General features: G+C 42.6%; 4 protein-coding genes across 5 annotated transcripts in view; 2 read left to right on the forward strand and 2 right to left on the reverse strand.

Moving 5' to 3' along the window:
• The window catches only part of LOC111959256 (protein DOP1B), a 52173-nt gene extending 46211 nt beyond the window's left edge, over positions 1–5962 (reverse strand). The window contains exon 1 of the mRNA XM_070437627.1: positions 4109–5962. The gene's annotated coding sequence lies outside the window, so the exon portion shown is untranslated. The remainder of the gene's footprint in view (positions 1–4108) is intronic.
• LOC111959806 (potassium voltage-gated channel subfamily E member 2) overlaps positions 1–25117 on the forward strand; it is a 367483-nt gene that overhangs the window by 326271 nt on the left and 16095 nt on the right. The window lies entirely within an intron of this gene.
• LOC111959685 (ATP synthase subunit O, mitochondrial) lies at positions 8779–15956 on the reverse strand. Its single transcript, XM_023981444.2, has 7 exons — positions 15866–15956; positions 15353–15397; positions 15046–15156; positions 14737–14866; positions 13962–14074; positions 12396–12482; positions 8779–9007 (listed from the first exon to the last, which is right to left on the reverse strand). The coding sequence occupies exons 1-7, from the start codon at positions 15890–15892 to the stop codon at positions 8897–8899; spliced, it is 624 nt and encodes a 207-aa protein (XP_023837212.1). The 5' UTR covers positions 15893–15956; the 3' UTR covers positions 8779–8896.
• Positions 19364–24867, forward strand: LOC111959362 (sodium/myo-inositol cotransporter). Of its 2 annotated transcripts, none has more exons than XM_023980867.2 (2): positions 19364–19620; positions 21748–24867. In XM_023980867.2, exon 2 carries the CDS (start codon positions 22020–22022, stop codon positions 24168–24170), a length of 2151 nt encoding a protein of 716 aa, XP_023836635.1. In that variant the 5' UTR covers positions 19364–19620; positions 21748–22019; the 3' UTR covers positions 24171–24867. The 2 variants fall into 2 exon arrangements, with proteins under 2 accessions (XP_023836635.1, XP_023836636.1); XM_023980868.2 differs by having other exon boundaries at positions 21965–24867.

Consider the following 25117-nt stretch of genomic DNA (forward strand, 5'->3'; position numbering starts at 1 on the left):
ACCGAAAGCAAAAGACACAAAAACAAAACAAAACTTAAGGGGAAGCACAGTAACAGTGCACATAGAACAGATCTACCGCTTCTTAGACTTGCTTTCAAGTGGAATTATAGATCTATAACTCACATTTCTATGTCAATTTGGTCAGGTCACCCAAAAAGTTACATATTGCCACTTTGACCAACTAGCTACCAGGACTATCCACATTGACCCTTTTTGCACTAACTTTTTTTGACTCATCACATACACTGCTGCTACTTTTTTACTATCTGTCACTTCATTCCTAGTTATATGTAGATATCTATTACTTCGTACCCCTGCACATCGACTCGGTACTGGTACCCCTAGTATATAGCCAAGATCATCATTACTCATTGTCTATCGATTATTACTTTTATTATGGGTTTTACTTTTCTATTATTATTCCTCTATTTTCTGTCTCTCTGCATTGTTGGGAAGGGCTCGTAAGTAAGCATCTCACTGTTAGTACACACCTGTTGTTTACAAAGCATGTGACAAATAAAATTAGATTTAATTTGTATTGGAGTAAGAGAGTGAGAGAGAGAGAGAGAGCGAGAAAGAGGACGAGAGCTATAAGGAGGAGGATTTTATCACTGAGAGGGGAATCCTGGCTTATGAGTAGGCAGAAGTGACGTTGACAGCAACTTACACATCATGTCCTCATCTCCTGACCGACCTTGAATAACACACCCTCACCCACTAAATCCTGCAAATCACTCCCAAACTCAACGCATTACAAAGATTAACTGACTTACTACTTTGGTACATACACCTACACACACACACACACAGTATGACTTTAGCCTGTACGTGAACTGACTGACTATAGTCTGTCTAGCTCTGGTCAGATAACAGAACAGATAAGATGTGAATTGACCATTCTCTATCACAGCTGTGGCCATTGGACTAGAGCCGACCCCAATTAGTCGACTGGTTGATTGGTTGAGCTCCACTTTAATACAGATTCTGGATCAGAACCTCTCCTTTAAGAGGCTGGGTCAGTACTATCCCCAAACTTAGTGAAAAGGCCAGTCTCATTACAGCTGCTGACGCATCCACACATCTTCAGTCAGGTTCATTTTTTTTCTTTCCTTTCTGCCTCACTCTCCCAACTTCTGCTAATGTGGTATGTTCTCTCCTGACAGAGAAGTAAAGAAGAAAAGGGGATACCTAGTCAGTCATACAATTGAATGCATTCAATTGAAATGTGTCTTCCGCATTTAACCTAACCCCTCTGAATGAGAGGTGCGTGGGGCTGCCTTAATCAACATTGGCGCCTGGGGAACAGTGGGTTAACTGCCTTGCTCAGGGGCATAACTACAGATTTTTACCTTGTCAGCTCTGGGATTTGATCCACTGGCCCAACACTCCTACCTGCCAGGCTACCAGATTTTTATGCCATGTGAACACGTCAGGTGCAGAAATACAGGCTGCCCTGCATAGCACAACCTCAAGCCTGTCAAGTGACCTACTAAAACCCTCTGCAAACACATTACCCTGTGGATACAAATATCTTTCACAAAACTGATTTTATTAGCTTCCTGGAATATTTATCTAGTCATAAACTAATGTTTGAATTCAAACAAGGAAATGTAGATATTTAGGCCTACATCGTGTAAATACTCAAACACATTGCTGTGTAGCCCAAAGTTGCACTTCAACACACACTAATACCTGGAGCGGCCTATCAGACACTCATTCTCCATCTCATGAACATGCTGATAGGGAGCTGGGAGTGCTCGTGGTAGGCCTGCAACGTTTGCTCCTGAAGGGGAAAGGAGACTGTGTGTTTAGAGGGTGGACTCACTACCAGCTGATTTAGGGACACAAACCCAATAGGAAATGCAAAGAGATATCAGTCACCTGATTGTGACACCAGGAAACTGACTACCATATAGCATATGACTACCGTATGCCTTGTGAGACAAGGCCTATAAAATGAATAGAACAGGCTAGAACTTCTAGGATGGGACAGACACTGCTGTTAAAGACTGAGTCATGGCAGCGCTATGGCTCTGAATGTGACTCTATAGACCTGACTGCATTATGTAAGATGGCCACATCAAAGAGCAAATCAGGGATTTCCATCTGTCTGTGTGTGAGAAAGAGAATGAGAAGGAGAAACGATTTCATCCAATTAGATGTTGTTGGCAATGTATACTGAACAAAAATATAAATGCAACGTGTAAAGTGTTGGTCCCATGTTTCATGAGCTGAATAAAAGATCCCAGAAATGTTCCATACACACAAAAAGCATATTTTTTGCACAAATTTCTTTACATTCCTATTAGTGAGCATTTCTCCTTTGCCAAGATAATCCACCTGACCGGTGTGGCATATCAAGAAGCTGATTAAACAGCATGATCATTACACAGTTGCACCTTATACTGGTTACAAATAAAAGGCCACTCTAAAATGTCATACAACACAATTCCATAGGTCTTAAGTTAAAAGGGAGTGTGCAAGTGGCATGCTGACTGCAGGAATGTCCATGAGAGCTGTTGCCAGATAAGTGAATGTTCATTTCTCTACCATAAGCTGCCTCCAACGTCATTTTAGAGAAATTTGCAGTGCATCCAACAGGCCTCACAACCGCAGATCACGTGTAACAATGCCAGCCCAGGACCTCCACATCCTGCTTCTTCACCTGCAGGATGGTCAGGATGGCCACCCGGACAGCTGATGATACTGACGAGTATTTATACCTGTAATAAAGCCCTTGTGGGGAAAAAATAATTCTGATTGGCTGGGTCTGGCTCCCCAGTGGGTGGGCCTATGCCCTCCCAGGCCCAACCAAAATTCTGCTGCTTCTTCATCTTTCCAATGTTGTTTATAAAGCTCCAGACTCAGTGCAACAATGTTACAATAACTGAGATTGAATGGTTGTTGATGTTGCATAAATAATTAAAATAACGTGAACGCGGCACTGCATCATGTCCCCGTTGTCCACCGAGTCAAAGGAATTAGGGTAGCACTATATTTAGATAATATTGATTCACAACAGGAAAACGTGAACTGGGGAGAAAACACAAGCCAATTAAAATGGAAACATGGTGATTTCAATGTGCTATATCCAGTGATTTATAGACCTATATTATTGGCTACACCCCGTCAATTTTTATTCTCACCAAACCGGCACCTAATGTTGCGGTAAACAAAAAACACGAGGTGCATCATATGGGTGCATCAATGACTCACCAACTGCAAAACAAGCTCGGGTTTGAGCTGACCATTCGCGTGCGTCCAACAAATTTCACTAAATCCGGGGAAACCGACGAATGTTAACGGTTCTGGGTGTAGCGTCCGTTCTGTAACTGAAGCTTTGAGAAACCGTCAACCAACCGTTAGGGGGGGGTGCGCGTTTCCAATTTCTCTCCTGCAGATCATGCTAAACGCAACAGTGTGGAAAGCCCAAACTCAGCTGATTCAGAGAGCGATTGGAGCATGGAGAGCGCACTTCCTGATCTTCGGAGGGGTGGGGTGTGGAGCTCCTTGACAGTTCAGGTGCAGTATTTATCTTCACAAGCTAAAATCCCCTCACAATGTCAGTTAAAAGTATTCACAATTAATGAATAAGCGATTCAGCCGTGTTAGGTAAACCTGTTTCTTGAGTTCGGCGTTCAAATCAGAAATGATGTATCTTTTCTCACTGGCACCCCCGGTGTTGGTACATTCCAGGATATGCGACGTTTACAAACCTCTCACTTCACTGTCAGATATTTGGTCAAAGCTGGGGTAAAGAGCATTAACAAAAATAACTGCAAACATACTGTATCTGTTTATTTGTTATTTAATAATCATGTATTACATTTAACAGTCCTTTTTGAGACAATGAAGTGACTTGTTTAATCAAAGATAAGACTATCTTATAATACTAGCTATTCAGTGCACAACCTAGCTTCTGGCCCTGTAAACAAATGAGACACATTAACATGGTTGTTTAATGTAGGGTGGCAAGGAACCTAATGGTTAGAGCGTTGGCCCATAAGTAAGGTCACTGGTTTGAATACTTGAGCCAACAAGGTGAAAAATATATAATTTGCGCCGTACTACTATGGCTGTCCCAGTAAAACAACATATTTCACTGCACCTGTAATAAGGTGTACAGGTGTGTCCAACCCCTCCGCGGGCGTCCTAGTCCCAACCCCTCCGCGGGCGTCCTAGTCCCGTTGGTATAGGTAATGTCAGACTTCACCCAGCCCGGGCAGCAGGGGTTTAGCTGGATCCTCTCTGGGGTGTCTGGGGTGCCATCAGGCCTATTTTGGACAACCCATAGCCAGAATTTGGCCAGCCCTTGCTGACGTGGCAACAAAGCACTTCATCAGAGCCACTAGCTCCTCCTCTGCGATGTCATTTCTGGAGGTCCGGAGAACACACATGGAGAGGAAGAGGCTCATTGCACATGTCACTGGTGGCGAAGAATTTGGTTTAGAGAATGTGTTCTACTTGGCTGCCGAAGGATGCAGGGTCACCTTCTGGACATAGAGGGAGCTATTCGCTTACTTTAAATGTCAATGGCACAATGGCTGCATTTAGACAGGCAACCCAACTCTGGTCAAAATACAATTAGTAAAAAAAGAACAATCAAATTAGCTCTGACAAAAATCTGATGTGGGAAAAAAAAAAAAAATTGGGCTGCCTGTGTGAAAGCAGCCAGTGTGTCAGACTGTGTGAGTGAATGTTAAGTCATTAATAATGTGCAGTTACGTCTTGGGGCGATGCGTGCGTTGTGTGCGTTGTTGATTAGCACATCCAGACCCCCGTACTCCTTCATGAAATGCTGCCATGCCGCCAGGATGTTGGCCGGGTCTGTAATGTCCAGTTGGAGGAGTCTGGGCTTGAGTTCCTCCCTCTGCAGATCCTCCACAACCACGGCCCCCCTCTGGACGTCCCAGGCGCTCAGATACACATCCCATTTAAAGCGCTGGCACAGTGCCTGCACTATGGCTAACCCCAGGCCCCACGTGGAACCAGTGACCAGAGCCACCTGTGGGCCAGACATCACCTCAAAAAGAGAGAGAGAAATCAAAAGCTATAGATTCTGAAAGCTACAGAGCAGGGGTATTCAGATCTTTCCCTATGAGGTTCAGACTTCTGTTATAACTGATAATTAATTGCACACACCTTGGTGTCCCAGTTCTAAACCCTTCCCTGATTAGAAAGAAAAAAAACTGGAACTGGCTTCAAGGTCCAGATTTGAATTTGAGGGCCATAGATTCTGAGCTACCGGTAAACACATTTCCCGAGTTAAACGTTTATGTCCTCAATAACAATTAATAGGTATGAAACACTTTATAGCAGCGATTTTTTTTTTTTTATGTAAAATTTAACGAGGCGAGTCAGTTAAGAACAAATTCTTATTTACAATGACAGCCTATGAACAGTGGGTTAACTGCCTTGTTTAGGGGTAGAACCTTTCGGTTACTTGCTCAACGCTCTAACCACTAGGCTACCTGCCGCTCCACAAATCCAGAGAGCTAGTTTGTCAGCTGTTGCTCTGACCCAGCGCTACATACCTTATTCAACTCCAGCCACCCAATACATGGACTGTTCTACATGCTACCGTCCGGCAGGCCGTACTGGTGCATCAAGGCTCAGACAGACTCCTAAACAGCGCCTATCCCCTGGCCATAAAACTGTTAATGGCTAACTACTAACTCTGAAAATAAATATCCCTCTCAGAGTATCCACACTGACTCTATGCCCATCCATTGGTCTCAACCTACTCAGACACAACCTATGCTGCTGCTAAAATTACTGTTGATTACATGTATTACTCCATTACACTGCTGTCCATTGATTGCCATTCGTATTTGTTTATTCCAACTGGTCACTATTACTCCTGTTTACATGTTCAGTATATATTACCACTAGTATATTACCATAAGTATTTACTGTATATAATCCTAACACCAGTCACTTTTCAGCTGTTTTACAAGTATATCCTGCTACCATTAACCTTTTATGTATAAACCCACCTCAACCACACCAGTTACCCTGCATATTGAATAAGGTACTGGCACTGACCTGTATATACTTGCATTCTGGTGTTTCTAACTCACATAATAGTTCTTGTAGTTTTAATAGAATAAATATTTATGACCTTTTCTATTATCATCACTGCATTGTTGGAAAAGAGCTCTCAAGGTAGGAATTTAACTATTGTTTTACACCGGTTGTATCCTGTGCACATTGTGAATAAACGTTGAAACTTTAATCAAGGTTCATGGTAGTTTAATCAGTTGTTTTAGTGATGGCCTATAACATTAGCCGGCACGCCCTGAAACTCGACAGGACTTGTTGGGGTATGCTGCTATGCAGTAAAAAATGAATCATCTAACACATCCACATAATATAAACATACATTAAAACGGAATTACCAGAGGAATTTAAGCAGTAGGCTATATTGTAGGAGTATGGTGACCCCTAAAGTCTACACAGTCACATGACCTTGTGGTCACCAGTGAATAAAGAATATTTTTCATTCAGATGTACAGTGCATCCGGAAAGTATTCAGAAACCTTAACTTTTTTGGCATTCTGTTACATTACAGTCTTATTCCCCCCCAACCCACACACAATACCCCATAATGACAAAGCGAAAACAGAAGGACAACCATCTCTACTGCACTCCACCAATCAGGCCTTTATGGTAGAGTGGCCAGACGGAAGCACATGACAGCCTGCTTGGAGAAACCAAGATTGAACTCTTAGGCCTGAATGTCAAGCGTCTCGTCTGGAGGAAACTGGCACCATCCCTACGGTGAAGCATGGTGGGAGCATCATGCAGTTGGGATGTTTTTCAGCGGCAGGGACTGGGAGACTAGTCAGGATTGAGGGAAAGATGAACAGAGCAAAGTACAAAGAGACCCTTGATGAAAACCTGCTCCAGATCGCTCAGGATCTCAGACTGGGGCGAAGGTTCACCTTCCAACAGGACAATGACCCTAAGCCACAGCCAAAACAACGCAGAAGTGGCATCGGGACAAGTCTCTGAAAGTCCTTGATTGGCCCGGACTTGAACCTGATCGAACAACTTGGCGGAACTTGAGAGGATCTGCAGACAAATGGAAGAAACTCCCCAAACAGGTGTGTCATACTCAAGACTCGGGGCTGTAATCGCTGCCAAAGGTACTTCAAAGTACTGCATAAAGGGTCAGAACACTTATGTAAATGTGATATTTGTTTATTTTTAATACATTTGCAAGAATTTCTAAAAAACAGTTTTTGCTTTGTCATTATGGGGTGTGTAGATTGAAAGGGGAAAAAACAATTTAAATCAATTTTAGAATAATGCTGTAACGTAACAAAATGTGGATAAAGGGGTCTGAATACTTTCCGAAATCACTGCATCACCAGTGTGGATGTAAAATTGTTAAAGTAGTATGGAGCACACCCCCGACTATGCAGAGAGCATAGTATGAACGGATATACCAAGAAGTGGCAGAGCATATTCCCATGAATGAGAGGAAACACTAATTGCTACATTCTGATATTAATATCTGTTGAAGTCAAAAGAGAGAATACATTTAAGCAATAAGGCCGAAGGGTTATACCAAAGCTAAGGGCTGTTCTCTCAACACGGAGTGCCTGGATACCACCCTTAGCTGTGGTACTGTATATTGGCCATTTACCACAAACCCCCCAGGGTGCCTTGCTATTATAAACTGGTTACCATCATAATTAAAAAACGTAAACAAATACATTTGCATCATATCAGCATCCAGGAGTCAAACTACCCAGTTTATAATTAAGCAATAGGACCTGAGGTGGTGCGGTATATGGGAAATATACCACGACTAAGGGCTGTTCTTATGTAAAACGCAACACGGTGTGGCTTTGCTACACGGACCCACCCCGAGGAGCCTTATTGCTATTATAGACGGATTAGCACCGTAAGCAGTAAAAATAAATATTTGGTCATACCCATGGTATACAGTCGGATATACCATGGCTTTCAGCCAAATCAGAATTCAGGGCTCGAACCACCCAGTTTATAATTGAGATTATGGCACTAGTCTGGTACATCAAGTGCATCATAAATGATCCAAGCTGATACAGGCATTTTATATTCCCTCCACCAGCAACAACCAGTCTGCATGGAAACAGAAATAAGTCTTTGCTAGGTAAAACTCTGTCTTATCTCAGCTCACTGGTCACCATAGCAACACCCACCCTTAGCATGCGCTCCAGCAGTTATATTTCACTAGTCATCCCCAAAGCCAACACCTCCTTTGGCCGCCTTTCCTTCCAGTTCTCTGCTACCAATGACTGGAACAAATGCAAAAATCACTGAAGTTGAAGACATATCTCCCTCACTAACTTCAAGCACCGGCTGTCAAGAGCAGCTCACCGATCGCTGCAGCTGTACACAGCCCATCTGTAAATAGCCCATCCAACTACCTACGTCATCCCCATACTTGTTGTTTTTTTCTGCTCTTTTGCACACCAGTATTTCTACTTGCACATCTTCATCTGCACATTATCACTCCAGTGTTAATTGCTAAATTGTAATTACTTTGCCACTATGGCCAATTTATTGCCTTACCTCCTTCATTTGCACACACTGTATACAGATATTTCTATTGTGTTATTGACTGTACGTTTGTTTATCCCATGTGTAACTCTGTGTTGTTTGTGTCGCACTGCTTTGCTCTATCTTGGCCAAGTCGCAGTTGTAAATGAGAACTTGTTCTCAACTGGCCTACCTGGTTAAATAAAAGGTGAAATAAAAAATAAAAAACATTACAAATACAAAGTGTATGTTACAGAATATTTTATTACGATAACAACTAGACAGGATTTTAGCGGACAAAGCGCTGTATAGGTGGCAGGAAGCAGAGAAACATTGCCATGCTTCTCTGGACGGGGCAATGGACTTAACTATCTCTGATGATCTTGGTCAGTTTGTGGATCTTTGTCTTGGTGGACATGTCCACATACTTATCTCCTATGCTGACAATCATACCACCCAGGATGGATGTGTCAGACTGGAGGAAAGAGAAAAGTAATACAAGTTAAAGCACCATTCAAACCATAGGCATATCAGCATGTTCCAGATTAGTGCTAGCCTGACAGTCCTAAGCCTTTGCATACACCAGGTGTTAGGTAGGGCTGGGCAATATCGACATAATATATCAAAGTATTTTTCTAATTTGCCGGTATTTAATGTTTCTGAATAATAAGAGTTCTAGGCTATGCTTTATGGGTAGTGCAAGACCCTAGGATGGCAAAACATGAATTCGAAGTGGTTTTAAAAATGGGCTTTCTCCATTCTGATTGCTTCATACTGTTCAACCAAAAATAACAGGACAAAACTGAGAGCGAAGTAGTCCCATTTGTAGAACATTGCACAGGAATCAAAAATCCTCTTTTGTAGCCCCCAACTCTGGTACTCGACCAACGGTTCCCATTTGTAGTTATTTATTACATTTCTGCATTCACTTCCAGCATTTATGAATTTCTTAAATTTTCTGCACTAATTTGTTATTACACTGAACAAAAATAAAACGCAACATGTAAAGCGTTGGTCCCATGTATCATGAGCTAAATTTAAAGATCAAATTTTTTCAGATGCACAAAAAGCTTCTCTCAAATGTTGTGTACAAATCTGTTTAGAACCCTATCACAGCCACGCCAGCCCAGGACCTCCACATCCAGCTTCTTCACCTGCGGGATCATCAGACCAGCCACCCAGACAGCTGATGAAACTATGGGTTTGTACAACTGAAGAATTTCTGTACAAACTGTCAGAAACCGTCTAAGGGAAGCACTCGGAGTGCTCGTTGTCCTCACCTGACTGCATTGCGGTGTCGTAACCAGTGGGCAAATGCTCACCTTCGACAGCCACCAAGAAGTGGCCTCTTCACGGATGAATCCCGTTTACAACTGTACCGGGCAGATAGCGTGTATAGTGTCGTGTGGGCGAGTGTTTTGCTGATATCAACGTTGTGAACAGAGTGCCCCACTGTGGGGTTATGGTATGGGCAAGCATAAGCCACGGACAACGAACACAATTGCATTATAGTCAATGGCAATTTGAATGCACAAATGAATGACAAGATCCTGAGGCCCATTGATGTGCCATTCTTCCACCGACATCACGTTATGCTTCAGCATGATAATGCACAACCCCATGTCGCAAGGATCTGTACACAATTCCTGGAAGCTGAAAATGTGCCAGTTCTTCCATGACCAGCTTACTCAGACATTTCACTTTTTCTTCTTCAATTTTTATATTTGCATTCCCAGTCAAGTGAAATCCATAGATTAGGGTCTAATGAATTTATTTCAATTGATTGATTTCCTTATATGAACTGTAACTTGGTAAAATCACTGAAATTGTTGCGTTTATATTTTAGTTCAGTGTAGTTTTATTTTCCTTAAATCTTTTGAAAATGTTCGAATTTTTCTTCCACTGACAAGTATTTTGTGTTGATCGTTGATCAAAAATGACATTCATTTGAATCCCACTTTGTAAAAACAAAATGTTGAGGGCTATGAATACTTTCTGAAGGCACAATTAGAAAATGTCACGACGGAAATAGTAAATGTTGGTCAACTTTCCAAATGTCAACAAAACACACTAGACAAGGTGGGATCTTTTATGTGTCTGTAAAATGCAATTAATGGTAGAATTGCTTTCATGCACAAATGTTGATATAATCATCATATCAAAATAAACTTGGAGTCACGTCACGCTATGGTGTTGTGTGGTCCTCCGACTGACTCAGGAAAGGATGCAGTTTGTTAGGCTACAGCTGAAATAAATGAACTTCACAGGGTGGTGACAGTGCATGGTGATGAGCTTGATGCTCCTTTCCAATAAATATCGTGAGTCTTATTCTGGCGACATGATCGACGCTTGGCTGCAGTTTACAAATAAAATAATCTTGCTCTTGTCCATAATATGAAATCAAATGTTATTTGTCAAATGATTCGTAAACAGGTGTTCACCAACAGTGAAAGGCTTCACCCCAAAAAAAGAGGGGAAAAAAAGAAATAATCTCATCATGTAGGCGATACCTGCACCTACCATAAAAGGTATTGATCAAAACGGTCACAGGCGAACACAATGGCTAGGCACTCCTCAATTTGGGCATATCCTCTCCTTTAGATCCATTTCCCTTGCTCTTTGTAAGAGGTGAGTCAGGTTGTGGTCATAGTCCTGCACGGCTTCTTCCAATGTAGCACCACAGTCGTATACCAGGATGTCATCAGTCATAACGCTTATTCCTGGCAGTCCCTGAAGTGCATCCTGTTGCCTTTGCTGATATTAGTCTGCAGCTGGTTTCACTCCAAAAAGGTAACCAACCTTGTCCATCGGTATCTACCATTGGGGGTCCAAAATGTGGTGAGGTAACATTTCCCTTCATCCAAACAGCATACCTGCCAGTACTCATTTTTTTGCATCCATTCACAAAAATATTTGTTTTTTCCAGGCTAGGGAGTACCTCTTCAATAGTATGTATTTGGTCATGTACCCTACATAAGGCTTTGTTCAGGGCACTTGGATCAAGGCAGACTTATTTTGCCTGGCTTTTCCACCACAATCATGTTGCTTATCCACTTAGTAGGTTTGGTGACCTTCGTATTGACACCCTGTTCCTCCATTGAATCAACAGCCTTTATTATCGTTTCCTTCAGTGGAGTGGGGATTTGGCGGGGAAGTTGTTGAACTGGTCTGACAGACTCATCCACCATTAGGTGGAGCTCACCTCACAGATATTCCAACCCTTCAAAAATGTCCTCAAACTGTTTCAGTATTGCCTCTGAGGTGTTCAAGTATGATGGGACATTTCGTTTTTCTTTAGTGCTGACATGATGAACAACATGTTGGTGGTTGAGCTGTATTAACTTAAGCTTTTCACATGTTTCTGCTGAAAGGAGAGGCTTTTGCAAGGTTTTCACCATTTGGAACTTTAGCACATAGGTTTCCGCATCATGATTGGCTTGTAGTTCACACTCCCCTACTGGTGAAATAACCAAGCCATTGTACAGCCTTAGCCTTGCTTGGTTGTGGCTGGAGAGCATGTGCCAAGACCAAATCGGGCACTTTCGCTATATAACTAAAAATGCGTGTATGGCAAAACCATCAGTAGTTTAAAATGCGATGGAAACCCATTTAACTTCTATTTTCTATTCACTACATGAGAATTTAACTGCAAGTTATTTATGTGCACTACGTCATCACGCACAGCCTTTTAGTCACAACTAATCAATTTGATTTAAACATATCTCTGGTGGGAGAAAGAAAAAAAACTGAATGCATACCAGTATATATATATTTTTAACAGTTTACCGCCCTGCCCTACCAGGAGTTGACGGCAGATAAATCCTTATTGTGCCACCGAGGACACGAATTGAGTATGGTCTCACCTTGGTCTCTAGTATGAGAGTCTCTCCCTTTGCCAGGAAGCCGTTCAGAGCCACCTTCAGCTCTGCCAGGTTAGCTTCATCCAGTGGCTGTGTCATACACACAAAGATCAAATCAAACACTATAATAACTAATATGGAACTTGGTTTGACAACTATATACAGTTGAAGTCGGAAGTTTACATACACTACATACAATTAGCCTGAGTCAATTGGAGGAGTACATGTAGGTGTATTAAAAGGCCTACCTTCAAAATCAGTGCCTCTTTGCTTGACATCATGGGAAAATCAAAAGAAATCCGCCAAGACCGCAGGAAAAAAATTGTTGACCTCCACAAGTCTGGTTCATCCTTGGTAGCAATTTCCAAACGCCTGAAGGTACCACATTCATCTGTACAAACAATAGTACGCAAGTATAAACACCATGGGACCACGCAGCCATCACATCGCTCAGGAAGGAGGCGTGTTCTGTCTCCGATAGATGAACGTACTTTGGTGCGAAAAGTGCAACTCAATCCCAGAACAACAGCAAAGGACCTTGTGAAGATGCTGGAGGAAACAGGCACAAAAGTATCTATATCCACAGTAAAACGAGTCCTATATCGACATAACCTGAGAGGCTGCTCCGCAAGGAAGAAGCCACTGCTCCAAAACCACCATAAAAAAGCCAGACTAGTTTGCAACTGCACATGGGGAAAAATATCATACTTTGAGAAATGTCCTCTGGTCTGATGAAACAAAAATAGAACTGTTTGACCATAATGACCATCATTATGTTTGGAGGAAGAAGGAGGAGGCTTGCAAGTCAAAGAACACCATCCCAACCGTGAAGCACGGGGGTGGCAGCATCATGTTGTGGGGGTGCTTTGCTGCAGGAGGGACTGGTGCACTAAACAAAATAGATGGCATCATGAGAAAGTCAAATTATGTGGATATTGAAGCAACATCTCAAGACATCAGTCAGGAAGTTAAAGCTTGGTCGCAAATGGGTCTTCCAAACGGACAATGACCCCAAGCATGCTTCTAAAGTTGTGGGGAAATGGCTTAAGGACAACAAAGTCAAGGTATTGGAGTGGCCATCACAAAGCCCTGACCTCAATCCTATAGAATATTTGTGGGCAGAACTGAAAAAGCGTGTGCAAACAAGGAGGCCTACAAACCTGACTCAGTTACACCAGCTCTGTCAGGAGGAATGGGCCACAATTCACCCAACTTATTGTGGGAAGCTTGTGGAAGGCTACCCGAAACGTTTGACCCAAGTTAAACAATTTAAAGGCAATGCTACCAAATACTAATTGAGTGCATGTAAACTTCTGACCCACTGGGAATGTGATGAAAGAAATAAAACATTAAATAAATCATTCTCTCTACTATTATTCTGACAATTCACATTCTTAAAAAAAGTGGTGATCCTAACTGACCTAAAACAGGGATTTTTTTTTACTAGGATTCAATTTCAGGAATTGTGAAAAACTGAGTTTAAATGTATTTGGCTAAGGTGTATGTAAACTTCTGACTTCAACTGTACAACCACAGTGTGCATGTGTGTATGGTGGTGGGTCACCGTACATGTGCGGTGGTGACAGTGCAGATGACCTCGCCACGGTGAGCGCTCATCATTTTCGCAAAGGCGCCAACGACATCTGCGGTCAGGGTCAGGCGACCATTATCTGCCAACACAGCTGAGGAGGAGAGGGGAACAATGAAACAGTGGCTTAGCCAGTAGCCACAAATAACATTTGCACAAACTGCATTTGCATTCAGTAACATTAGTAAGGGTGACGATGTTCTCATAACAAAAGCGAAAATACTCAACTATTTCTCCTAATCTCTCCTTTGTATCACTAGTTAATTAAGATCATTAGTGAGCAGTAAACAGTACTCTTAGCTGACATTTACTTTATATTCCGGTATCAACTAGCCAACCAAAAAGGTAGGTTGTCACTACTTACCACAGCCAAAGTCATTACTACAATTTCTCTTAAAATTTGATTTTAAACCTAAAATGTAACCACATTGCTAAGCTCATGCCTAACTCCAAACTTAAATGTAGACCAAAAAGCACATTTTTGTTTTCATGAATTTACACAATTTTGACTGCGTCTGTGGTAACTAGTGGAGACAAAAAAAGGTATGGAGTGACATCCATATCGCTTTTTCCAGTTCAGATGGTCAAGAGAGTCAGAAGACAAGGAAATTAAGCAGTTTTGTAGATGAGGCTCTTGACGGCAGAAAAACAATGTCATCCTCCCCAAACCAGCCCCATTTCTTTTTGTTACACAACAGCAGTTTCCAGAACAAGAGTGCACTGTGGAGTATGACTTAGTTAGGCTGGGCGACTCACTGATGAGGTTAACTGTTATTGGGGAGAGATTCGCCTTAGTCATGGCAGCACCAAAGAACTTCAGCTTGAGGCTGCGCTTGACATGAGGGTTCATCACAATACTGGACAGCTTGGGGTCCTTGATCAGAACCTGGTTGAGAGAATGAAAAGACAGAGAGAAAGAGAGCTGGTCAAAAATGATAGTGGCCACAGTCAGTGCCTAACAAACTAATGTATGTTTCCCTAGTTAATAGAGAGTGTATATACACATTACACACAAGTGGACAGAGAGTACTAAGACAGGAGAGAGAGGTGCAGTGGATAACTCACCGACAACGTCCTCATCTCCTTCTCGACTTGTTCCAGTTTCTTCTGCTTGCTGGCAGCAGAGAACAGGGCTGTGGCATAGCGGCCTCCGACCCCATACACGTCGATGGGGGGCTAAAATAGAAAACGGACACAAACATAAGCAATAACCAACCACGTACTTGAACCACAGAGCAAATGACCACTGACATTGCTCAAGCTGTAGCGTGCGTGATAATCATATTACCAAAGGACATGATCAGTCATAGAACAGAATATTGCACTGATCAGATGACAAGGGTAATTTGAAGTTGAACTTCATAATTCTTACCCTGATCAAAGCTTGTCGGAGAACCGACGTGCTGAATTGACGCACCTGAAAAAGGATAGAGATGATAAAGGAAATGATTAATACATAACAGTGACGTCTGGAGTGCAGTAGCTGTTAGTTTGCTAATGAAGATAGCCTGCTAACTATCAAAATCGTTTTGAACTAGCAAAAAATCTTGACCACATTTTCTACAATGTCATGCGCCTGTCTTATGGACAACAGTAAACAGTAATGTCATTGCTCCGTTGCAAAATGACAAATAAGCATAACTAGGTAGCTAGCTATATTCAACAAGCTAGCGGAATGTCATTAACATTAGCTAGTTAACGGTAGCGGAGCGGGCTTGTCAAGTTCACAGAAGGCCTCGCGTGTTGTGCGTTGATAACTATTTCTGCACGACATCAAAACAATGCACATTGATCCATTTTGTGCCAATTAATAATATACATACATTCTCAAATTAAAAACCCAGCCATGAATCGCATAACATTCACGTTCATCCGAAAGTCATACCTGCAGCCCCAGTCCTAATGCTGCCATTTTCTTCAGACTGTAGGTCAACTTCTGCGCATGAAAGCTGGTCGCAAAAGAAACACGTATATTCTGAAGCGAGAAGCATTATGGGAAACGTAGTTCGTATGTCGATATAGTGGACATGTACTTCCTAAAAGTGTGGCATATGGATAAGCAGCTCAGACAAGCCCTAAGAATATGTTGTGGAGCACTCAGGACCTCCTCGGTGGCAGCAATGCAGGTACAGTTGGGAGAGATGCCATTAAAGTTAAGATAGACAGCAACTAACCATGACATATGGGTAAATCTAAAAGGACATAAGGTTGCATATCCTACAAAAAAAGGTACTCCTAGAGTAATGGGAAAGTGAACAAAATTTGAGTACAAGTTTTGGGTTTTTAGGCAATGGCACGGCGAGAGAGATGGGGTTGATTGGGAAGGAGTTTAGCCCCTCTGTGTGTCTTCCTGCTATCCCACTGGTTGCACAGGAGGTTGGTGGCACCTTAATTGGCTTGTGGTAATGGCTGGAGCGGAGTAAGTGTGATGGTATCAAATACATCAAACACATGGTTTCCAAGTGTTTGCCATTCGATTTGTTACATTCCAGCGATTATTGTGAACCGTCATGCCCTCAGCAGCCTCCACTGCTTGGTTGTTGCTTGAGAGGGTAAGTTGTTAAGGAAGGAGTAGATTCTGTTGTAAGTGAACATTTAAAAACACAATACTATGCTTTCTTGAATATATTCACAGATGGATCTATAGACCCTAAAACTGGGAGGACAGGTGCAGCTTTTAGTGTTCCTGAGTCTAAGGTGGCAGTGACAAAATGAACAAAGGATCATTTATCTGTTTACACAATGGAGTTGCTGTCCATACTCTTGGTTGCAGAGTTGGTGGAGGAGGTGAGGCCAGACAGGGTAGTCATCTACTCTGACTCCTGTGCAGCACTGATAAGATTAAATTAATTTGTGTCTCAGAGCAGACAGGATGTGTTGTATGAGGTTTTGCAGTGCTTGTATAGGGTGAGACAGATTGTGGTATTTGTGATGTTCCTGTGGGCACCAGCTCATGTGGGAGTAGAGGGGAATGAGGAGGTGGATGTTATCGCCAAGCAGGCTCTTAAACATCCTAATGTTGAGATGGAATTGTCAATCAGTAAAGAAGAAGCCAAGGGGTTGATAAAAACAGTAGTTAAAAAGAAATGTCAAGAGTTGTGGAAAAGGAAGAGAAAGGGAAGACACCTGTATAAGATACAGGAAAAGGTGGGGGCAGGGAGGTCCTCAGGTCGAGAGAGAAGGGAGGAGTGTGTAATCAGAGACTGGGACACACAAGGCTCAATAGTGTGTCCTACCTTTGAAATTGGTAGAACAACTGCAGACTGGGAGGTGTGATCATTGTCAGGAGGAGATGGAGACAGCGGAACATGTTCTATTTCAGTACCAGCAATATGGGAGGGAAATGAAGTGATTGTTATTAGATTTAAGGAGTAATGGGGTTGAAGAGCCAACATTAAGTGAACTGCTGGGGAAATCTTCAGGGGAAGTAGTATTTAATTATGCATTTCGTTTCCTTAGGGAGATGAGAATATTGGGTAGGATTTAGACCTTCCCTGTCTCTGGTCCACACTCCAGTCCAGTTGGTGGCGGTAATGGCACCTTAAAGTTGGTTGCCAACCGCCATAAAAAATACAGAGAAGAAGAAGAATTTACTTCCTAGACCTAAAAAAATAGTAAGTGGAAATTCACTGTCCTTGTCAGATACACTTTGGCAGAAAAGCAACCAATTGAATTTGTTTAAGCTATGTGGCTCAGTTGGTAGTGCATGGCGTTTGGAACATCAGGGTTGTGGGTTTGATCCCTACGGGGGACCAGTACAAAAATGTATTAAGTCGGTCTGGATAAAAGCATTTGCTAAATGACTAAAATGTAAATGTGTGGGACAATACTATTTTCTCATCAAGGCCATATAGTTGGCTACTTATCAGGTTCTCAGAAAGTGTTAAAAATTAGGCCTATGTAATTAAAATAGGAGCTCTGTTTTATATAAAGCTTATAAGTGCATTCTTGCTGATATCACCTCATGTATGTATTGACACAGGCCTAGTTGTCCCAACATAACCTGTATGAAGATACTGTCAGACTGCGTCAGTATGTAGTTTAGGGGCCGAGTGTAGATGGATCCACATTGTTTAAGCATTATGTATTTCATTCTCACAGATGCGCAGTGACACAGCCAAAGTGGCTTCTCCAGACATCTTACGCACCTTTCACCATGATAAAACATGCCACTTATGTGTGCGCTGAACTGAAGGGTTTATCATTGCATACAGGTCAACATATCTTGACTAAGGTATAATTTTAATAGTCTTAAATTTGTCACGTCCTACATCCAGACAGTCTATTTATTTATCAGAGAGAATGGCAGGAGCTAGTAACTAATCAAAAGGCGTAAGGTTACCTGTGTGGTTCCTACGCCTGTGCCCAACGATTGAATACCCTTACACTGTTAATTGACGTAAATGATGGACGCACTGAATGGGAGACCCAGCTGTCACTGTATTGTGTTATTGAGACAGCAAATAACTTTAATAACTTATCAAATGCATCCCGTTTATCTCCCCCATATGCTATGACATTACATTTTAGATAGATGCATGAGTTGTATGTACCCTGTTAATAGGTCAGATTAGGCTATATGCAGATATACATTTCTGGAAAGTTGAACATTTTGAAGGAAGAGTACAAGGGTTTTACAAGTTAATATATCCAAAAGTGCCAGTTTCTAGATTGTTCAGTTATTACCATTCCACTGTTAAAGCTCATTATCAACCAGGATATGTAAACTAGTCGGTTAATTAGGCAAAGTGGGGTTTAAGGCAATTTCGACATAAGTAGCCTAACAGGTTCACTTACAGTAGCATGTATTCTGAGTCGGTTGTTATCCGAAAAATTCAATTGCGCCTCAAAACAATACGGTATTTCAATTCCAGGCTACTAGAATTAGAAGAATAACCAATGGGCGTGTTGCATTTGAAACGTCACATGTGTTTTACCAAAGATTATGGATAAACTAACAAGATACTACATGTCTCCTCGCCCTAACAATGGGAGTCATCCGCTTTCTAGCGCCCGCCAATACGTTCTTTGGGTTGCTGTATAAATCTCATTATTGTAATAAAAAAATATTCGACGAGGGTTGTTGACGTCAACCGGCTGTATGGAGAGAGATGCTATGCTACTAGCCTCATGTCATGAATATGCATATACATCTCGAGGCAACTCAAATGTGTTTTTCTCAAAGTAGCCGGGATGTCACGTGTCCAAAGCAGTACATCAGTAACAACTTAAGCATTACGAAACTTCTATTCAATCAAATAAACCTCACGTAGCAAATAAGCCATTTTTTTTGTTGTTGACCAAATTCGACATTCTCATTGAGCTACATACAAAACCTAATGATTCTCCGCCGAGTTGGGCCTCTCTCTTCCGCTTCCTCTCTGGTATTACACATGAAGGGCGTGGCAATGGGGAAGAAGCAGAGTCGATGCTTATAAAGTGCAGCTAGCTACCTTGTGTGTTAAAACTAATTGCTCTGAAACAGAGGACACGAACTATCGCTACATCGGAAGAACTGACGCAGGAAGAGACACATACATACTGTTGCCAGAAAAGCAGGCTCAGACAGTCGCATCCTGAACTTGTGGTTTGATGTAGCCTACATTAGCTACAATATAGCGGAGTATTGTAATTGCAATGGTGAGTGTGTATTTTTGTGATGGCCGCCCGTTTTAATTTGTAGCCTAGATAATGTAACTGACGCTAGAAAAGCAGAAGGGACAAAAGATGGTGATGGAGAAAGTTTATAAAGCAGGTCGACCGCTTAATTTACTATTGTGCATTGAATATAGGCTACTAGGTCAGGGTCCTATTCTATTTGACGAATTCAACCACACTTCTTTTACTCAAACTACGACGAGACTACATATATGGCCTACCTCAATTAGATATACCCTCCTTGGCAATGCGGAAGATGCGCGTAGTCTTTTTCTAGAATATTCCGCCGCTGTTGTGTAGCGTGCCACATGTCGTGATAATACTTTGACTATATTGCACTGATCCTCATATCTCTTACAAGTATCATGTTGATACCATTTCTTCAAAGTAGATAAGGCCAACTTTCACGAGCTGTCTTTGTCCCTCGTAGTTGTGCATATTCCTCTCTCATGCGGTCTGTGTATTTAGCGTAGATTTGTATATAATGACAAGATGCTCATGTCTATGCCTTGACAATGGGAGCCGTCCCAAAGGCGGGAAGACAAGTTGGGTCCAAAATAAGGCCATAGAAATGCATTGTGCTTATTTTGGAAAGATATTGACAAGAGTGGAACCTCTTTCTCTCTGAGCTGGGACGAAAACTAGCGCAATGGATTATGGTCATTGGAGTTAATTACCACGTTTCTGCGCTGAACTAGGTAGAATATTTGCTTAATGAAAACTACATTTCTCGTTTATTATTTGATTTCTTTCTAGAGGAACGGCACGTTCGGCTCAAAAAATAAATAAAATGTATTTGAATCGACGTTGGTCAATTAGCTGTTTAAAAACAACAAACAATATTGTGGCAACAAAACCAAAAATTGGTTAATCGGTCAGCACTAGCTGTAGACGATGATGCTGAAGGTGACCAGAAATATTAATCTAAAATATCGTAATGTCTATTAAATAATTAGCAATGCTTGCCTCTGGGATAATGACGTGGTTGGGGGCTGATGATGTAATCATAATGCGTCTGTCATGATTGAAAATGATTGTGTAATACATGAATGAGTGATTTTATTTGTATTTTCTATATATATTTAAAAAATATAATTACTCCTTATTTAAACACTAGGCTATGTAGGCATTTTTGATCTCTTCACATGGACTGAGCTGCTAGACTTTTTGGTTTGAAGCTCTGAGATGGACATGGCTCTTTCTCTTTTAGGTTTAGCCACTATTTAAGAGATTGGAGTGAGGGCTAGAGAAAGTTACTGTAAATATGGTTTTTAAATCTGTTACCATGCCCAGTTTGAGTGTGACTAAAGTCATCTGATCAAGCTCTGTTTTGATGACCTGTTTCTCAGAAATGTTGCGTGTGTCCCATTCGGAAAGTATTCAGACCCCTTGACTTTTTCCACATTTTGTTACGTTACAGCCTTATTCTAAAATGTAACTAAATTGTTATATTTCCTCATCAATCGACAAACAATACCCCATAATGACAGTAAAACATTTTTTTTTTTCAATGTTTGCAAATGTATTAAAAATTAACAACTGAAATATCACATTTACATAAGTATTCAGACCCTTTGCTATGAGACTCAAAATTGAGCCCAGGTGCATCCTGTTTCCATTGATCATCCTTGAGATGTTTATACAACTTGATTGGAGTACACCTGTGGTAAATTCAATTGATTGGACATGGTTTGGAAAGGCACAACTGTCTATAGAAGGTCCAAATCAATGTGTAAATAGCTGTGCATCGACGCTCCCCATCCAACCTAACGGAGCTTGAGGATCTCCAGAGAAGAATGGGAGAAGCTCCCCAAATACAGGTGTGCCAAGCTTAGTGTCATACCCAAGACTTGAGGCTGTAATCACTGCCAAAGATGATACAACAAAGTACTGAGTAAAGTATCTTAATACTTATGTAAATGTGATTAAGTTTATTTTAATACATTTGCAAAAATGTCTAAACCTGTTTTTGCTATGTCATTATGGGGTATTGTGTGTAGATTGAGAGGGGGGGACAATTTAATCAATTTTAGAATGTGTCACCTTTCTTGGTTCCCATCTGACACAGGCTCTAATCAGGTGTTTGTCTTTGTCTTTGCTGTCTTGCAGGAATGTAAACTCTAGGCTATACTAGACCAGAGGCCTGCTGCATCCTCCCTTAAAACTAGTGTTCTCAGTGCAGGTGGATTACACCCCCAAATGCAGACACCCCTAGTGAATTTGACCTGACGGTGGATACTACAGCTTCCATCCAGACAGCAAACCAAAGGATAGAGAATTTTTATTGCCCTTCTGTTACGCTAAAACTTGGCTTTGACTTTTGCAGGGTTCAAGGGAGTTTTTCAGCCGTTTTGAACCAGTGGTTCCGTTTAGCACTCACAATGAAGATGGGTACGGCTGTCATGGAGGCAGCAGACATTGCTGTGGTGGTGCTGTACTTCATCCTGGTGCTGAGCATCGGGTTCTTCGCCATGTGGAAGGCCAACCGGAGCACGGTGAGCGGATACTTCCTTGCGGGACGCTCCATGACGTGGTGGGTGATCGGAGCGTCCCTGTTTGTCAGCAACATCGGCAGTGAACACTTCATAGGCCTGGCTGGGTCGGGAGCAGCCAGCGGCTTTGCTGTGGGAGCATGGGAGTTTAACGCTCTTCTCCTGCTGCAGCTGCTGGGCTGGGTCTTCATACCTGTGTATATCCACTCTGGTGTGTACACCATGCCGGAGTACCTGTCCAAACGTTATGGGGGCAATAGGCTAAAGGTGTACTTTGCTTCCCTTTCTGTGCTGCTCTACATCTTCACCAAGATCTCTGTGGACTTGTATGCCGGGGCGCTTTTCATCCAGGAGTCACTGGGCTGGAATCTCTACCTGTCCATCATTCTGCTCATTAGTATGACCGCACTGCTTACGGTCACCGGCGGCCTGGTTGCGGTCATGTACACAGACACCCTCCAGGCAGTGCTGATGATTGGTGGAGCTCTCAGCCTGACCATCATCAGCCTGATCAAGGTCGGTGGTCTTGAAGGGGTTCGGACCAAGTACATGCTAGCAGTCCCAAATGTAACGGCTATCCTGGCCAGTGGGAACTTCACCCACTCACCCTCCTGCCGCATCGAGCCCAAGCCAGACTCCCTGAGGATCCTCCGGGGCCCGCTGGATGAGGACATCCCCTGGCCTGGCTTCCTCTTAGGTCAAACCCCAGCTTCCATCTGGTACTGGTGTGCTGACCAGGTCATCGTCCAGAGGGTGCTGGCTGCTAAGAACCTCGCCCACGCCAAGGGCTCCACGCTGATGGCTGGCTTCCTGAAGGTCCTGCCCATGTTTATTATCGTTATCCCCGGGATGATATCCCGGATCTTGTTTGCAGACGAGATAGCCTGCATTGGGCCAGAGCACTGCCTGGCTGTGTGTGGCTCTAAGGCGGGGTGCTCCAATATCGCCTACCCTCGGCTGGTCATGGCAGTGATGCCTGTGGGACTGCGAGGGCTGATGATGGCTGTGATGATTGCGGCTCTCATGAGTGATCTGGACTCCATCTTTAACAGTGCTAGCACCATCTTCACCCTGGACATCTACCAGAGTGCTAGGCGTGGCGCGTCCCATAAAGAGCTGTTGTTGGTGGGCCGGCTGTTCGTGGTGTTCATGGTGGTTATCAGCATCGCCTGGGTCCCTGTCATCATCGAGATGCAGGGYGGCCAGATGTAYYTSTACATACAGGAAGTAGCYGGATACCTRACCCCGCCCATYGCCGCCCTCTTCCTGCTGGGTGTGTTCTGGAAGCGYTGCAAYGAAAGRGGTGCATTCTGGGGCGGTATGACCGGRTTYGYGCTGGGTACCACCCGGCTGATYYTGGCRTTTATTTAYCGMGAGCCTCCCTGTGACCAGCCAGACGACAGGCCTTTCTTCATCACACATGTCCACTACATGTATGTGGCTGCTGGGCTGTTCTGGGTGTCTGGACTGGTGGCTGTGGTCGTCAGTCTCTGCAMCCCTCCTCCRGATRAGGAGCAGATYCGCACCACCACATTATGGGGCCTGCGTAACATKGGAAAGCTTCYCCYCAAAGACYGTGAGGAGATGTACAAGCTGACGGATAAGAGCCCTTTGCAGTTGAATGGAGGCCTCTATAAGGATCTGCCCCCAGACATCTGCAATGCTAGGTGTCTAGATGGGGAGGACGTCAAGCTGCTAGCTCCGCCTTCTGACTTTGACCCCGCGACTCCCAGCGGCGAGACAACCCCGGAAATGACACTAGCAACGCCCACCACCCAGTTTGATAACGGGCACCCAGGGCTAGTGCATGCAGAGGAAGGTTGTGGGGATGAGGAGGGTGGGAGGTGCATGCAGCTGTTGGAGTGGTTCTGTGGGTTTAAGGAAGCGGCATATGATGCCCATCCCAAAAGGACAGTGGAGGACGAGAGAGCCGTTATGGAGATGCTGTACGAGCCACCCAGAACCAAACTGCTGCTCAACTGTGGCCTGTTTCTCGTCTGCTCTTTGGGAATATTCCTATTTGTCTACTTTTCTCTATAGACTGGGCCAAAGGAGGGGTTGTTGGGGATTGTTTCAAGGGAAGTTACAATTTTCTAATACTTTATGAATCTGAAGTTTAATATTTACAGTGCAGCTTCCTAACAAGGATTCACTGAGCTTTTTGAAATCATTCTTTTGAAACGATTGAATCTTCTGTCTTGTCTCATAATTCCGAACCTCTTCAACTCTATCCTGTACTTGTCATTTTTGTAAAGTGCTTGTTGTTAATGTGACTGACATATCTATTGTGATTTATAGAACTGTGGTATTCTATTTGAATGTGTTTGGTGACATTAGCATTATTTATATTCACTTTTTATATTTCCTTGAGGAACAGTTGTTTCCGTGCTAAAAGTGTTATTGGGACCATTGACTTTGTAGTGATGTTAGCTATAGCACACCCATATATCTGAATGTCTATGTACTTTGAAAATGTACTGTATGTGGTATACGATTAGTGTGTTCAGACTTTCCATGTACTACTATATCCTTATCAGCACAATTGGTTAAGATGGGTGAATTCCTTGTTTATTACAGCTTAAGTGTGCTGCTGTGTTATTCCACCAGCTCTTCTATCGAGAAAGTTTAAGAAACCATTTTAAGGCCTTTTTGTTATGCAGAGATTACCTCAAAGTTACACTAAAGCCATCACCCTCTACCACAGATGGAGAATAAAACTCATAAGTGTTTTCCCTTCCTAATAGCATTATATATGGTGATTGCAAATGCTTAGAATATTTACCAAATTATTTAGTTAATGTTTGTCCTATTACTTTTTATTTTCTGATGTTTCCAATTCCTAAGAATACCCAGGTGAGTTGCTGTAGAATGTGTAAAAATGATGTTCTTAAGTATGTATGACAGTTTGTCAACATGGAAAAACTCTACTTTTTATTATAGACTTATTGTAGCATTGCAAGGAATGGAACATACAGTATCAATGCTCG

This window comes from Salvelinus sp. IW2-2015, linkage group LG36 (assembly GCF_002910315.2).
Source record: "Salvelinus sp. IW2-2015 linkage group LG36, ASM291031v2, whole genome shotgun sequence".
Classification (NCBI taxonomy): domain Eukaryota; kingdom Metazoa; phylum Chordata; class Actinopteri; order Salmoniformes; family Salmonidae; genus Salvelinus; species Salvelinus sp. IW2-2015.